The following is a 16,376-nucleotide window of genomic DNA, read 5'->3' on the forward strand; positions in this document are numbered from 1 at the left end:
CACAGAACTCATTTGGCGGCATCTGGGATCGAACCAAAGACCCCACACGTCAGAGGTGAGAGTTTAATGTGACTGTATGGGTAAACTTTTATAAACAACCCTGTATATTAGTATTTTCAACTAAAGGTGGAACTCTGACGGGGACTCGAACATCGATCATCTCTTTCGAATACTTTACCAATTAACTTATGAGTTTAATACTTTAAGTAAGTCCAGATTGACCAGTTGTCTGATAGTAATTAACTAATTATTCATGGAGGTAGAATACTATGGTTAGTTTTTTGGTTGACGATTCTTTGGTTTGTGTACATGGTGAACGATGAACATGGTTACGTTAGTTAGTGATTTAATTTGATATGTGTTAATTTCCTTTTTAGATGGATCCTCGGTATGAAGTGACTCAGGATGTGAAAGGTCAACTAAAATTCCTGGAAGAGCTAGATAGGTTAGAACGGAAAAGGCACGAGGAGCAGGAAAGAGAAATGTTGCTGCGAGCGGCGAAAAGCAGATCGAAGTCAGAAGATCCTGAACAAGCGAAATTAAAAGCCAAAGCCAAAGAGGTAATCTTGCATCCTATTCATTTATTTATTTATTTATTTTATTTATTTATTTATTACACTCAGGTACCCATTTTCAGAGAAACACAATGGCTTAAGTCCTTTTTTACACATGTCGATGATCTATTTGTAATTGACGTATGAACATCACTCGTTGTTTGATCCTTTCCGTAGGTGTAGGTGGCAGCACCATCGCTTATCGTAGATGGCGGTAGTAGTCAATATCTCGTGCAGTTGAGAGTCATTTGAGTGTCAAGTGATGGCAGGTGTGTTAGCTGATTGTACGTGTATCGGGCAACAGACCGTAATTCGGTTTCTCTGAGCGCAGGGCAAATCTACTGAGGAAATATAAAGGAAATGGTACCTGCTTACGGTAACAAATGTTTCTCCAAGAAAACCAGTTACAACTGGGCGGAACATTTCACGCTGGTCAAACCAGCATCAGTGATACAGATCGTCCCGGTCATCCGAAAGAATTTCACAGTGACACCACAAAGAAAAGTTGAAGACATGATCCGCACCAATAGATGTCAATGATTTGGCTTTACATTTGGAATTGCTCACATGAAACATCTTTCAGCATTGTACCTGACAAACTGAATTTTCGCAAAGTGAGAGCACGATGGATTCCCTATATGTTCACTGACCAACACAAAGAAGCCATAATGATCCTGCCATTACACTATCTCGTGATATACGCAAGAGAGAGTAGTGAGTTTCTGAGGTATCCTACTCATGTAATTTCTGTCCCCGGGTCAAACTGTTACTGCACATACTTATTGTAGAACTTTGACGAAGTTACGGTTAGCTATTCACCACAGGGAGAATCCAAATGCTTTGGAAGTTGGGAGTTCTGTTAAATGACAACACTTGTCTAGACAGTGTCAATACCACAGTGGCCCACATACGGCTCTTAGATTGGAAACGATTGCAAAATCCGTCATTCAGCCCAGGTTTGGTATCATCAGACTCCTATCTCTTCAGATTACTGAAGAATCACCTGAGTAGTCACCGGTTCCAGGATATGGCAGAGATCCATAGAGAAATTACTTGTGAGGGACTCGTGAAACGCTTGGATAAAAGTGCCTGTTACCTTATATCCCCATTATTAATATTATTGTGGTAGTGGTGGTGATAATGATGAAGAAAAAATACCTTTAAGAAGAGAGACAAGAGATATATAAGTTAAAGTGAGCGACTCAATCATGCTGAATGAGGTGTGTGAAAAATTAAGTTTGCACAGGCGTATTTTAGGATTAACTCAGATATTATTGTTCCTTTTAAGTTGTCATTCATCCTCAACAGTTTGACACAATGGCATAGTACCCGCAATTTCAGTTCTTCACAGTACACTCATGTCCAAAATGATTGTCGCATATTTATAGCTGTCTTCTTGTAAGAATATAATTTGATAATGATTTTGCAGAGCACTTTTAATACTGATACTGTGTGTATAACCGGGAAATGTATATTTGTGGTAAATTTCATAGGAAAAGAATTGTAAATATGAAAATTAAAATGAATAAAACAAAATGTTGCTAAATGGACAAAAAAGTTTTATATTCGTTTTATTGTTCTTATTTACTGTTCTTTTGACAAGAAATTTACCACATACATGTCTTTGCCGATTATACACATACTAACGTTATAAGAAATACCGGAAGAATTCGTTCCGGAAGTACCGGAAGAATTCCTGCAACATATTTATAGACATGCGACAATAATTTTGGACATGAGTGTACATTACTTGTTGCTGTACAGCGATTATTGAAATCATAAACTGCAGGTTTAGCAGTCATTTAGTTGGGAAATGATGATTTAGGGTGTTAACTATGAAATCATAGAATTCAAATCCTTTTGGGGGGGGGGGGGGGGGTTGTAATTTGGACTTTTTAAAATGTTATTTTGTTTTTTGATTTATAAATAGATTGTATAAATCACAAATTACAACTACGAATGAAAGAAATATTACCAAATGGAGGGAATAACTGGAAAGAAATAACAATACATGCAAACTTGTTATATCAAGCCGATTTTTTTTATTTTATTTTATTTTTTTATAATTTTTTTAAAGGGATTAGTTGGCATCACAGTTACTAAAATTGGAAGATTTGACTTTAAGAACCATAGATTGTGGAAACATTTTTGTTTTTTAATCGTAATCGAAATTTATGTACCATACTTATAATTCCCTTAACAAGAAAATCAGATATATATATATATATATATATATATATATTTTAAATCTTTCAGTATGTAATTAAACATACGTAGTACCTCACTATGGACAATCAAAAGTTCACTCTTTAGGTTGATAATGTATATTTATTTGGCTACTTATTCTATATTTACTACTATAGTATTTGCTACTTATTCTTATTCTATATACTTATTCTTATTCTTATTCTATATATACTATTAGGTACTTCTATAACCGTTTGATATTTTGAAAAGTACTTGAAAAATGAGAGAGAAATAGTGAAGAGTTATTATTATTATTATTATTATTATTATTATTATTATGCTGTTGTTGTTGTTTTACTTGCAGAAATGTAAAAGCTCATAAACATACGATTCCATGGATAACTGAAGCGTTTACTTTTAATAAAGTATGTATTTGTAAAACGTAAGTAAGCTTTAATGATTCTTGCTCTTCTTTTATAGATGCAAAGAGCGGAGATGGAGGAGTTACGGCAGCGAGAAGCCAACTTAACTGCACTTCAAGCTATTGGACCAAGAAAGAAGCCGAAACTCGAAGTAGGTTCCAATTCAGCGGGAAGTGGACAGGTAATTTTTTCCTGCAATTATTCTTTTTCTTAAAATACAAATTGTTAACCGAATACGTGTAAGGATTTAATAGTTTTTTTTTTCCTTTTTTTTAATCCTGCTTTTGGAAACTGATTAAAGTAGAAAGTTTTGTTCTTTTATAAATTTATAAAGATATTTTTCAAAGTAGAAAACTGAATCCAGTTGGCTAAGGACAAATCAGTGAAGAGCTTTTGTGAATGCAGCATTGTACCTTCATTTTCCATAGGCCATTGAGATTTTTATATATAACGTCGAAGTAGTTTTAAGAGAAATATTAAATGAACAGTAAAGAGATAATAGAGCGCGTAAGAGTTCGCAGCGTTCATTTTGAAACTTATCTGGAAGCCGTTTTTAAATCTTAAATCTTGTGTAAACAAATAATATAAGCTGACTAAAACACTAGCTACGTATACAAGGTCTGTCCCAGAAGAAATTAGACAAGTTGTGGCGCTCTAATCAGAAGGCGAACGGGGTAGAAGGGTAAGAAATGTGAAAAAGCATATACTTAGACTGAACTTTGACACATAGCATTACAGTGATCGGATTATTAGCAAGATGTGTTTCAGTGTCATAGTGTGGCTCAAAATGCAGAGCAATTTAGAGCGGTGGTACGTGATAAAAACTTTGCGTTAAGCTAGCTTAATTCGATACCGACATGCTTTCAATGTTAGGACAAGCCTATGGGGACGGGACATTACCGAAAGTACAAGTGCGTAAGTGGCATGAAGCGTTCAAAGAAGGGAGAGAAGACTTTGGGAGGACGAATAACATTCTGGGTATCTGGCAATGGTTAGAACTTCCTAAACTGGCTAAAGTGAAGGTTATTTTGGCCTGTGACCGGCGTCCGCAGTAAAATCACAGGCGCTGGGATTCTTCATCATGATAACGCACGAAGTATAACATGAGAAAATTTTTTGGGCAGGAAACGTGCGATAGTGCATTGTACCACAGTCTGAGCCTGGTATCGGCTGATTTCTTTGTGTTCCCGATGCTTAAGGTGAGCCTGAAAGGATACCGTTTTTAGACAGTTGGTATCAATACGGATTTCACTTTAGCTGTGCGACGCGTTGTCTGGAAGACATGTCAAATCAATACTTCTTGCGCTGCTATGAACAGAAGCAGCAACGTTGCCTATTTTGAAGAATTGGCCCTATTGGTAATAAAACATTTTTTTTCCAGAATGAGACTAACTTCTTTTGGGACGAATCCCTTATATATTATAGTGGTAGTACAAACCGAACAACTCTTATCAGCAGTAAAAATGTTATCAAGAGCACGCGCTGACTGTCATTGGTACAAAGTCATCGTTAACATAAGGTACAGGAGAGACTGACCGGCTCTTTCCTTGAGTAATGTTGACCTTTGGGAAGGAAAAATGGTTTAGTGCAGTAGTACAGTTTTGAAAAACACATTTCTAACCAATGTATATCAGACTTAATGTGTTAGAAGATAGTGATAAAGTTCTTTGTTCAGATTTTATTTCTCAGTTTATAGATAGATCCAAACCTAGGAGAACAGTGAACATTTAAAATTCTGCCTAATATTTTCGAGCTTCTACCTATGTTCTCCGACTGGGTGATTTCTGAAATTGGTGAAGTATACTGGTAATTAGGTTAATTGCAACGAGAATACTTTGTTTTCTTCCTATGTTTTTTTCATCTTTAGTAGTGTTTCAGGCGCGGATTCAATCCCCAGTTAGGTCCACTTCTCATGTAGCTTTGATGCTGACAGGAAACGTTAAACTGGAAATTAACTGAAATATTCGTTCCTACGAGCGTTCAAAGTGACGTACGTGAATTTTTGTGGTTTTGAGTACAGCCAGGCCGAAGTTGTGACACTTTCTTAAGATGTGTTAGAAAGCCGATAATCCAAAACTAAGCAATTTTACGTTTACTAGTAATTCTATTTCAACTCATTTCGCAGTCTTTTTCGTTAATATATCCTCAGATACGACTATTCTGTAAGATTCTGCAGGGCGATATCAAAAGAATAAAAAAATTGTGGAGTACACTGTGCGATTTTTCAATTCATCGGGCAGCTTGTAAGATTTGGGAAGATTGAGTCGGTGAGGTTGTGGTGTGTTTGGTTTGAGAGCATAACACTTGTCAGCAGTTGTTTAGAGTGTGGAACAGGTGCCATCATGCACCGTACCGAAATATCATCGGCATGCAGTGAGCTACAAAGATCACAATATCAGTACACTTTTCGCAGCAAGATATGTTAACGGAAGGCAGCAAACGATCAGTAGCCAATTTGGTGGATTTTACGGACAAAGCCGCCTTTCACGTTAACAGTCATATGAACACACAATCCAATCATTTGGGGACGGAAAACCCACGCATCTCCTATGAACTCTATGATGTGACTCTAAATGAACGTAGGAGTGATTTATAAAACTGATCAGAATAACCATATTAGTGTCGAATCCATTTGTTTCGGAATAGCTTAGGTGAATCGTGACACTTCCGACGCCGTTTAAGTCCACGTCCATACCCACATTAGGACAACCAGGAGGGATGGAAAGGGAGTGACATGTAAAGATATCGAAAACGACTAATCACTGTGTTCAATACACTCCTGATACGGTTAGTTCATATTTAGCACCCATCAGCATGGAGAGTGAGAAGAGCTAAAATAAATAAAATGTCTAAGATGACTGAGATAACTGTCGAATCTATAGTTTTCGGTGTCGCTAAGCTGTTAGGTACCAATCCTGATTACATTTAAACCCAAGTTCAGGCTTGAACGGGAATGTCAGCTGGCTCGGGAATTTACAGGGGCAACGCTGAAGACGTTCGTGGTTTCTATTTTACTTATTCTTTATTTTTGACAGGAGCAACGGTGTTGCCTGTCGTTATTTATTCTATTCGGTTTCTTATTTTGTGATAGGGGACAGTCGATGGCGTTGGTTATTGTTATTTATACTACTCAGTTCCTTATTTCCTAAGGCATTGCTCGTACAACCATATATGGGCGGCTCAGGCAGACGTAATAGAAATCACCGCTTCCGAAGAAAGTGAATTATTAGGTGGAATGGGTTGTGAGTGAACCACAGAACAATCTGTAAGTAGTTTAATTTCAGAAATGGAACTGCAGATGGCAGGTAAAGCTTGTTCGGTATGGGTCATTTTAATTGCGTGGAATGGTCAATCTTCTTTTCCAGTTTACTCGAAAGCTAGAAAATTTGGCTACCATTATGTTAGCCCGAGCCGCTCATATATACACCGTGCATGTTCCACCATAATTCTGAAAAGCGTGGAGCAATTTCAACCAAACGTGGTGCATGTATGATTTACAATCAGGGACAAAATGTTGTGTAGTAAGACACCCCTAGCTCTACTAAGAGTGGAGTTAAAAAGGCTACATGTAAAAATAATTGAAAACGACAGATGTTAATGTCGAATCGATAGTTTTCGGGGTCATTAATATATAAACTGACACTCCCGACGGCATTAAGGCCAAATTCAGCACTCAGTGGGGGTAAGCCTTCATGTAGCACACGTAGGATAAGTGGGAGGAGTGACGTAAAAATGATCGAAATTAGTGTCGAATTTATAGTTTTCGGTGTCGCTGAAATGAATAGTGATACTCCAAATGCCGTTTAAGTTCAACTTCGTTCCCCAGTGGCGCTCCTGGAGGGAAATGGTGATATGTAAAAATTATCGAAAATGTCTGTTATTAGTGTCGAATCCATAGTTTTCGGGGTTCCCTAAGTTGACTGATGAAAGTTCCGATGCCGTTACAGTCCTAATAGGGGTTGGATCTCTGGCACACCTAGAGAGGAGTGGGATGAGGTGACATATGATCGATATTAGTGTGATAATTACCGATATTAGTGTTGAGTCCATAATTTTCGGCGCCGCTAAACTGAATAGTGACGTCCCAATGCTGTTTTACTTCAATTTCAGCCCCCAGTAGCACCTCTTGAGGAAATGATGCGATGTAAAAATAATAAAAAAAATGATTGATATTAGTATCGAATCCATGGTGTTCTTGGTCCCTAAGTTGATTGATGACAGTTCCGGTGCTCTAAATTTAAGCTCTGCCCCAGTGGGAGGAGATGGCAAATATGATCGATAATGACCAATAATTAGTATCGAATCCAGGGTTTTCGGGGTCCCTAAGTTGATTGGTTACAATTCAGATGCCCTTTAAATCTAAGTTCAGCCCTAGTTAGATCTCCGTAGCATACCTAGGGGGGAATGGAAAGGGGTGACGTACAAAAATGATCGAAAACGATCGTATTAGTGTCTAATCCATAATTTTTGGGGTCGCTGAGATGAATAATAGTGATAGTCCCAATGTTGTTTGAGTCCTAGTTGTAACGTGCCTTGTTATAGCTCCGTCGTGGGTCACCAGCTTTTAATGACCAGAACAAGTATCTATACAGGAAGACAAGCCTTACAATGATAATTGTTAAACGAGGGAAAATATTGAAAGTTCCTTCTATCGCAAATATTGGATATATTTTCTATAATAATTCTTGTCTGTCGTAGCAACGCGTATTTCAGACTAGCAAAACTGAAACCTGTATTTCAATAATCATAGAGGTAATACAAGGCTATAGAAATGAAAGCTAATATATCTATGAAATGCATAACTTTATAACAATAAAGCAATCGAGTAATATATACTAGAAATTGATTTGAACAAGAATAGTAATTTATAATAATAAGTAAATTGATATCCTAAAACATATATATTTAGACTCAAAAACAGACTTCTTGCAGTAAGTCTAATTGAGAAATTTAACACATCTGCAAAATATGCCTTAATACAATGCAATAATGTAATTTTACTTCCAATAAATTTATATTTAAAAACTTTCTGATAGGGCTTTGCTAAATAATTTAAATAAATATATATATATACTCCTCAATAGATTAACACTTTAAATCAGAGAAAATAACAAACAAGTACAACAACTCACCTATTGCCAAAAATTGGTATATAATTGTATTCACTTCCAATTGAATTATTTTATGCAGCACCACAGTAATTTTTAACCACACAATATCATAAACAAGATTAACACCTTTCTGTAATTATGTAATAATGCTTTTGAAATTATATATATTTCTCTCCATTGAAGAAACTGTTAAACTTACTAATCGAACACTTGTAAATGTAATTACGTTATAGTTGACTACAATAGAACAGATAGTGCCCACTTTCACAGTAGTGATCGAATGGCCAAGCCATCCTCTCCAAACACCTTCGTATGTACGTAATTCACAACTTTCCGCCAGAGGCGCTGAAAAAATATCTTTATTTCAGGTTCAGGCAATATCTTCCTTCTTTTTATTTTTTTGTGTAGATAAAGATTTTAAGTGTAGATAAAAAATTTCCGTACGTAACAGAGTTCAGCCGCCATTACCACCATTCGGCGGAAATGGTGACATGTAAAATAATCGAAAACTATAGTATGAAGTTGAATGCATAGCTTTCGGTGTCACTAAGATGAAATCACACTCCCGATAGCGTTAAAGTCAACGTTCAGTCCATCTGTCGGCGGGAAGAGTGAGAATTAAATGCCTCAAATGACCGAGACAAGTATTTCTGTGGAAATAGGGTGATTCAAAATTTATGCATGCACAATTGCCCTGTCATATGGTGCTCATTTGTCTCACGGTGGCCTGAATCCGTTGAGTCCATCTAGTACTCTCTCTTTAGGGAAGCTGAAACAAGTCACTTATCCTTATCCATCTGTTTTTAGTGATGATGAATAATTACTTCTTCACACATTCACTACACAAGTATTAGACATAACTATCAGCGAAGAGCCAACTGTCTCGTAGTTTTTACAAAATAATAAGTTTGACCTGCCAATTGTTCTGTGTGCAATCATATCTAGGTTTCCTCTAAAACTAGCGCGTAAAACAATGTTGTCAGATTTGCATGCCCACTTTCTTCTACTAGAAGGGCTATCGTATCGTTGTATATCATGGTATATATTTTTCAGTTGTATAATCATGTATATTCTTTTGTCTTTCAGTCTGGAGTTGGGAATGCAAGTGGTGCTACTACTATTAATAGAACACAGGTGAGAATTCCTTTTTCTTTCAATATAATAGTGATATATTAAATTTTGTACTTCAATATGATCTTGAAGCTTTGCTGGCGTCTACTATTAATCCAATGTTCTCGGGATTGCTGCCAGAGTGAGTGTTGCTGTGCTGAGCTTTCGTTACCATACAGCGGCAACATCTTCAGAGCTATCTCTGAAGATGTTGCCGCTGTATGGTAACGAAAGCTCAGCACAGCAACACTCACTCTGGCAGCAATCCCGAGAACATTGGATTAAAATTTTGTACTTGTTTCACATGCGAAACACAAGAGAATTGGAAACCTATCTTTTTTTATTATTATTTTATTTATTCATCTGTAGTATAATTTCTCAACTAGAATTAAGTTATTCTCTAAAGATTAGGGAAAGTGTTTTCGTACTGGATCATATAATGACAAATATTGCCTGTAAATAATACCATTGATGCGCAGAGCAGGTTACGCATATCAAGAAAATGAATCTCTCATCATGTGTAAGATGAGAGAGTTAACCAAATATAACTTAAAATGTTTTGGGGTTACGGTGACTCAGTGGTAGATCAACGCTTATCTCTGGTGCCTGGGATTCTTGGTTCGCACCCAGCTCATGTGAGTTTGTGTTGAACAACACTGTGTTGATGGGTTTTCTCGGAGTTCCACCGTTTATTTCATAGTCATTCACGTTCGATTAATAATCATTCATCTCGTTTAGCTGCAGGGCATAATTGTGAGACGTAAAACTTTGTTTCTTTTGTGTGTGTTTTCTCAGCGGGAGATTGAGTGGTATATTCTCTGTTCAGTTGAATACATTCGGAATAATAAACTAATTCCATCAGAGATAATCCTAATAAATAATGGTGTTCGGATAGTAATAAGTACATGGGTCGTTCAATATTTAACCTTCCCTAAGCTGTAAAAAGTATATTTTTAAGATACATTATAAACTATACATACATATGTAGGTGGATCCTTTCTCCCCTCTCCACATAATCCTCATTGAGATTCAGATATTTGTCTTACCGTTGCTGCACGAATTTGTCCAAACCTTTTGCAAAAAATCAGGGCACTGGCTATTAAGCACTCGTCTCACATTCCGCTTCACTTCATCACCAGTTGATAGGAGACAAGGTCGTTTATGTCGAACCTGAGCTCTTCTTTGGGAAAACGCAAATCAACATAAGTGACCTGGTTTTTTTCTTGATGATAACGCCCACCCCCATTCAGCACACAGACAAGACACAAAATTGAAGAATTAGGCTTGGAACGGCTGCCCCACTCCCGATACAGTCTCAGTTTAGTGCCGAGTTACTTCCATCTTTTTCCGGTGTTAAAAGTCTGCATTGCAAGATGCACGGTTTGAAAAGTGAAACGGAATGTGAGGAAAGTGCTAAATAGCCAGAGCTCTAATTTTTTGCAAAAGATTTGGACAAATTAGTGCAACGGTGAAACAAATGCCTGAATCACACTGAGGATTATATGGAGACCCCCCCCCCCCCCGTTGATGCTCAGGTATACATGGATAAAATGAGCTTCAATCCTGCTTTACACTGGATAAAACGGCAAAATATGGTTTAGCCCCTCCCTTGATCATATCCTGGATCCGCCCCTGTACACATGTATGTATAGTTCACAAATGTAACTTAAAAATAAAGTTTTACAGCTTAGGGAACTTACATATTGAACGACTGACGTAGGTTTCAGTTACTCGATAAAAACTATTATGCAAATGGCACTGTGACCTTTTTAAAGATAAGCTTTTTGTTTTGTGTGTGTATGTGTGTTTGTTTTGAGTTCTGTCTTCCGTATTCGATCAATTCAATCTTTGCTGTTTTCTAATTTGGTGATTATTTTTTCATACCGTAAATCAAATTTAAGTGCAGGAAGTTGTAAGATGACAAAGTAACATGAAGGTCTAAAATAGTATCAATTCATTCATTTGTATTTCTTTTGTACGTCATTCCTAAATTCTTGTTCTTTTTTTCTTTTTCTTTTTGTTTTATTTTTTAAATTGCACAACAAAATTTCTCTACACTAAGATTTCTTCAGTTTCTGACTCTTTATAATGCAGGAATGCAAATAACCACTCGCCCAGTAGCTTTTTTCTTGGGTTAGTAAAATTTTGTTGTTTATTTGCATCCCTGTTATAATGGTATTCAAAAATCTTTCACATAGTTCTCATTTCCTGTTATTCTTGTATAATTTCATATTTTGTTACGTTTGCTTTGTAAAAATATTGGAACAATTAGCTCTTCCAGAATAAATAATAGATTTTCCATTCCATACCCCAAGCATGAGTATTTGTGGAGTAGACATTATGAGTTGCTTCTACAGAGTTTCTTTAAAAAAAAAAAATATATATATATATATATTATTCGGTCATAGCATTGTAAAACTTATCCAATTTTAATATGGTTTGTTGCAAATGACGCAAAAATTATGAAAATTTTATGCATCATTTGTTGTAGTATCCGGTGATTTAAGAAAAGCTTCACCATATTCATCTTTCGTGCGACTCCGCCTAGAAAGTATTCTGTACCATGTCCCTGCTTGCAAACATTTATTAGTACTGGGCCCTTTTGAAATATGTTTTGCGAGTATGTCTGACAGAGCCCTCACTTCCGGTGTGTGGGATCCCTGGTTTTATTCCAGCTCCCGCCAAGTGGAGCTCATGGTGGTCAAACACCGTGTTAGTGTTTTTTTTTGGGCTTCTCCAGCTTTCTACTACTTTATCATCCCCTCTCTCTTAGCCTCGTCGAATAAACTGGGACGTTAAACAAAAAGATCTTAAATCTGTATCTTCTATTGATAGCTTTTGAGTTTATATACTTGCCATTTATGCTCCATAAAGTAAAGTTAAACTTGGTAAGTTATCCACATCTCCAACTAGGCTTTTTGATTATTTTAATAATATACTTTGAGAGCAAGAGTAGTCTGTATGGAACCAGATCAATGTAATAACCATGCTCTGTTATTCCGAAAGTTATTCATGTGTGCATATTAGAAATTTTCTGTTAAATCAGGTGAGTCAATTTACAAGGTTTTGCTATATACTGTTCAAGTGGATTAGCAGGAACCTGTCTCCAAATTAAATCAGAGATGTTACTTGAGATCTCAAATTTCAGTATGTTTATTTTCTTGCTACTAATTTATTTAAACTTTTCTATCATATTTTTCAGCTCCCAATGAGACCGCGAGTAAAAAGAGTCAATCTCAGGGATCTTCTGTTTCTCCTAGAACAAGATAAAGAAACGTGTCGGACACCTATGTTGTACAAATCTTATTTGAAGTGAAACTCAAGTTATTAAAAACAAAATCATCCTACAATATTTTTTTTCCTTGGTGATATCTGTGAGGAAAAAAAAAAATGTCAGCAAACTACTGCTGGTGTGACACAAACAAACAAAAATCATTGTTTTTCTCATTTTGAACGCAAGAGACATCTCCGCAGATGCGTGTATATTTGAGTATGTGTGTATGTGTGCGCGTATGTGGTGCAGTGTGATAGGATGACACAAGAGCAAATAAACAGACATCTGCCAGAACTCTTGTTGTGTTATAAAGAAAGTGATGCAAAGTAATATGTGCTGTGATTTGGATGTTGATAAATACATGTTTTGGTAGTTCAACATTTGATACTCCCAGGTAACGAATAAGAAAGACTCTCGTCTTGAATATGCAACTTTTGATTTTCTTTATTACAATGGTGATGTTTGAAATTTAAAAAGAAAAAAACAACATAAAAATAAGAAAAAGAAAACTATGTAGTTCATTAAGATGTATGTTATTTCTTTTCTGTTGTCAGCAAATGGGTGTAAGTAAAAGTAATATTTTGATAATTGTTACTGTATTTGAAGATTTCTGTTTTGAGAAATTATTGCAATTGTTAATCATTATTTGCATAGTGAGAAAACGTTATTTCTGACCTCATGATTATATTCTAGAGAGGAAATGAAGAAAAGAATTTTTAACTACATTTCTGTGCATAAGTATGCAAATTCAAAGTTTCTTGAACCCATGTGTGCGTGTATAGAATACAAATTTTTTAAACACGGGAAGGGACAATCTCGAAAATTTCATGGATACACATTTAAAACGTGATATTTTTTTTTCTTTCTTTCTTTCAAATCAAAATAAATGAAAATTTTGCACATACACTAACAACGACAATAATATTTTAATTAACATTTTTTTGTTTGTTTTTTTATACTTAAAAAAAGTTAGCAGAAATATCTTCCACACGACATTTTGGTAAATGTACGTTTAGGCTTTTGAATAAGACAAAATAGTACCTGAAATTAAAACATCTTTACAGCCTCAATGGATGAAGAAAAAGGCTCTGTATTCAGAATATGTGTATGTAGTGTATTATTCTATCATGTTAATATATACGTATATATATATATATTTATATGTGTGTGTGATAACAGATATTTGAAAAAAAAAATTTAAAGTAATGTTAAAAAGCTGTTGAATATTTTCTTTTTCTTAAGAAAGGAAACTTATTAATGGAGTCCTTCTGTCAGCAGGTACATTAAGACACGCATAGTACCCGTTCCGTTTACACTGCCTTTGAGAGTACAATACACTGCGAAAAACCTGGGAGTATTTGTGCTTAAGTGACAAATGCAATTCTGAAGTTGAAATCGCCATTTCGCAATATTTTGGCGTATAATCTCGACGGTCGCATTCTGATCTGATAGTAGATATATAGATGTTTGACCATCTTGCCTCAACAAAACAAAAGAAACAAAAAATAAGTAGAAATCGTAACTTTAGCGAAGAAATTACCTTTTGTAGGCTTCTTGACATAATCTAAATTACTTTCGGCTGTTAATGGGATAGAATTGATGAAGGTTGGTATAGAAATCATATAAAAACTGTTACTTTTTTTGTTTTGTTATAGCTGGATTTAAGAGAAAATATTAAAAATAAAAAAAAAAAAGTTTACTTCATAGTGAGTATTTGTGTGTGTGTGTGTGAATTATCTCGAAACAGAATTAATGCATGGTATGGAGTACAAGAGCTGTTGATTGAATCCACGGTAGTAAGATGTTTCTCCCCCAAATTAATCTTGTTTGTAACAAAGTTTTACACTTGACCATATTATATATATAAGTAAATATATAAATAATATATATATGTATATAATACGGCCCTATGTAAATAGTATTGTACATAATTCAACATGTATCCAGTAGTTGAATGCTAGAAATGTTATTTTGTATATTTCAAGGGGCCATTTCGGATGAAATGAGGTCATGTTTTAGTAAATATTGATGACGCTACCTTTTTGTACACTTGGCTGCAACAAACAAAATGTCCTTATTTGTGAAGGGATATTGTAAATATACTGTTGTAATACAGAAAAAGCACACTTCTTTATGAATGTTTGCTCTGTTTTCTGTAGAATAGTGAAAAGCATTTCAGTATTGGATGGGTTCATATATTTACACACATGCAATATAAATATAAATATATATAATTTTTTATTACAGAAGTACATATGTGATGCGTCTAATCCTTGAAAAAAAATTGCATTATTTCTCTGTTAGCCACTTGTCGTGCAAATTTTTTTTTTCAATCGTTATTTATTTAAAAATGAAAGATCAAAGAAATTGCATTTATATATCTGTGTGTTTGACTTTTGATGCATGAATGGTACAAGTGCTCGCCTTAACTAAAATTTTATTATTTTTTTATATTAGTGATGTGATGAAGCAGTAAATGAGAACAAACATGGTTTTAAACTTCTTTAAATTTGTTATATTTTTTAAAAAGAAAAAAAAAACATAAAGTACACATCATCCCCCCCTCCAACTGTCAACATTTGAAATACAAAATTTAGTGAACTAGCAAATAGTAATTAATTAGAATTCGAATAATTTACCTTGATTTTTGAAGCGTGATGAAGCTTTCGTCTATTTCATCGTGTAAAAAAAGTTTTGTAGAAATTCTGAAATATTGTAACATAATATCATCATAAGAATTCAAATTTGTCGCAACTAAATTACTTAGTCGTGTAATATTATAACTACACTGTTGAATTTTAATGAATTTTTCAAAACCTTATTTAAATTTCTTAGAACAAAGGAAAAAAATGGAATTTACAATGACCACGTATGAAAATCATCGTTATGCAATGAACTTAAGAATAACCATTAATCGCTTCGATTGTAATTTTTTTAGTTATACAATACATATATACGCTAACTACTGTTACAAGTCATAGACATTAAATTTATATGTAGTAAAAATCTGCCAAGATATGTACTTAATACATGCAAAATAATTTCAAGATTTGGCAAAAATGATGATTTGTGTCAATAATCCAAAGATACATCAGGATTTTTTTTCAATATCCTCTGCAATGTGTTAAACATTTCTTCCTGGAAAGCAAAGATCAGTTTGGCATACACTTTCCGTTAAATCCCTACAAGTATCACCAACATTGACGAAACTTCATTTAATACTGGCAGAATGACTTCTAAGTTTTGAATTTTTCTGGGTGTTTCTTTAATTTGACACACGCTCCTTCATGTGTGAACCTATCTGCCAACTAATTGCAGACCGAATGGCGTAAAGATTTTATCAAGTGAATACAGGTTTGGGAACAATGCTGACGTCCAAAGGCAAAAGACCATGTCTGTGGATTTGGGCGAAATTGGGTTATTAATAGTAGTCAAATCGTGAGGCTAATTGACAAAAACAGAAAGCCACAAATCTATAATATTGGCTTATCGTAGGTATAAGCCTTGCCGTATCCGTAAGTATGCGGCTTTTAGCAGAACACAAAGTCGTGATTTTCTTTGAAGCAGTTTTTCAGCAGACACGGCCTTTTTGCCTTCACACGCCAGAATGACATTATGACACCAACAGAAATTGTATTTTAATGATTAGAGCCGTACCGAGACAAAAGGACATCGTAATAAAGTCGTTCAAATCATCCTAAGGGGGAACAAACCATCC

The 16,376-nt window shown here is 35.1% G+C and overlaps 1 protein-coding gene across 1 annotated transcript in view; it reads left to right on the plus strand.

Annotated features, from left to right (window-relative positions):
* Nucleotides 1-15,161, plus strand: part of LOC145690027 (transcription initiation factor TFIID subunit 4-like) — a 59,945-nt gene extending 44,784 nt beyond the window's left edge. Inside the window, exons 10-13 of the mRNA XM_081764525.1 lie at nt 378-560; nt 3,222-3,344; nt 9,361-9,408; nt 12,587-15,161. Coding sequence (XP_081620651.1) covers nt 378-560; nt 3,222-3,344; nt 9,361-9,408; nt 12,587-12,700 — 468 coding nt within the window. The 3' untranslated portion in view covers nt 12,701-15,161. The remainder of the gene's footprint in view (nt 1-377; nt 561-3,221; nt 3,345-9,360; nt 9,409-12,586) is intronic.
* Nucleotides 15,162-16,376: the final 1,215 nt, after the last annotated feature.

The sequence above is a fragment of the Thermobia domestica genome, chromosome 7 (assembly GCF_964235325.1).
Source record: "Thermobia domestica chromosome 7, izTheDome1.hap1.1, whole genome shotgun sequence".
NCBI classification, from domain to species: Eukaryota; Metazoa; Arthropoda; class Insecta; order Zygentoma; family Lepismatidae; genus Thermobia; species Thermobia domestica.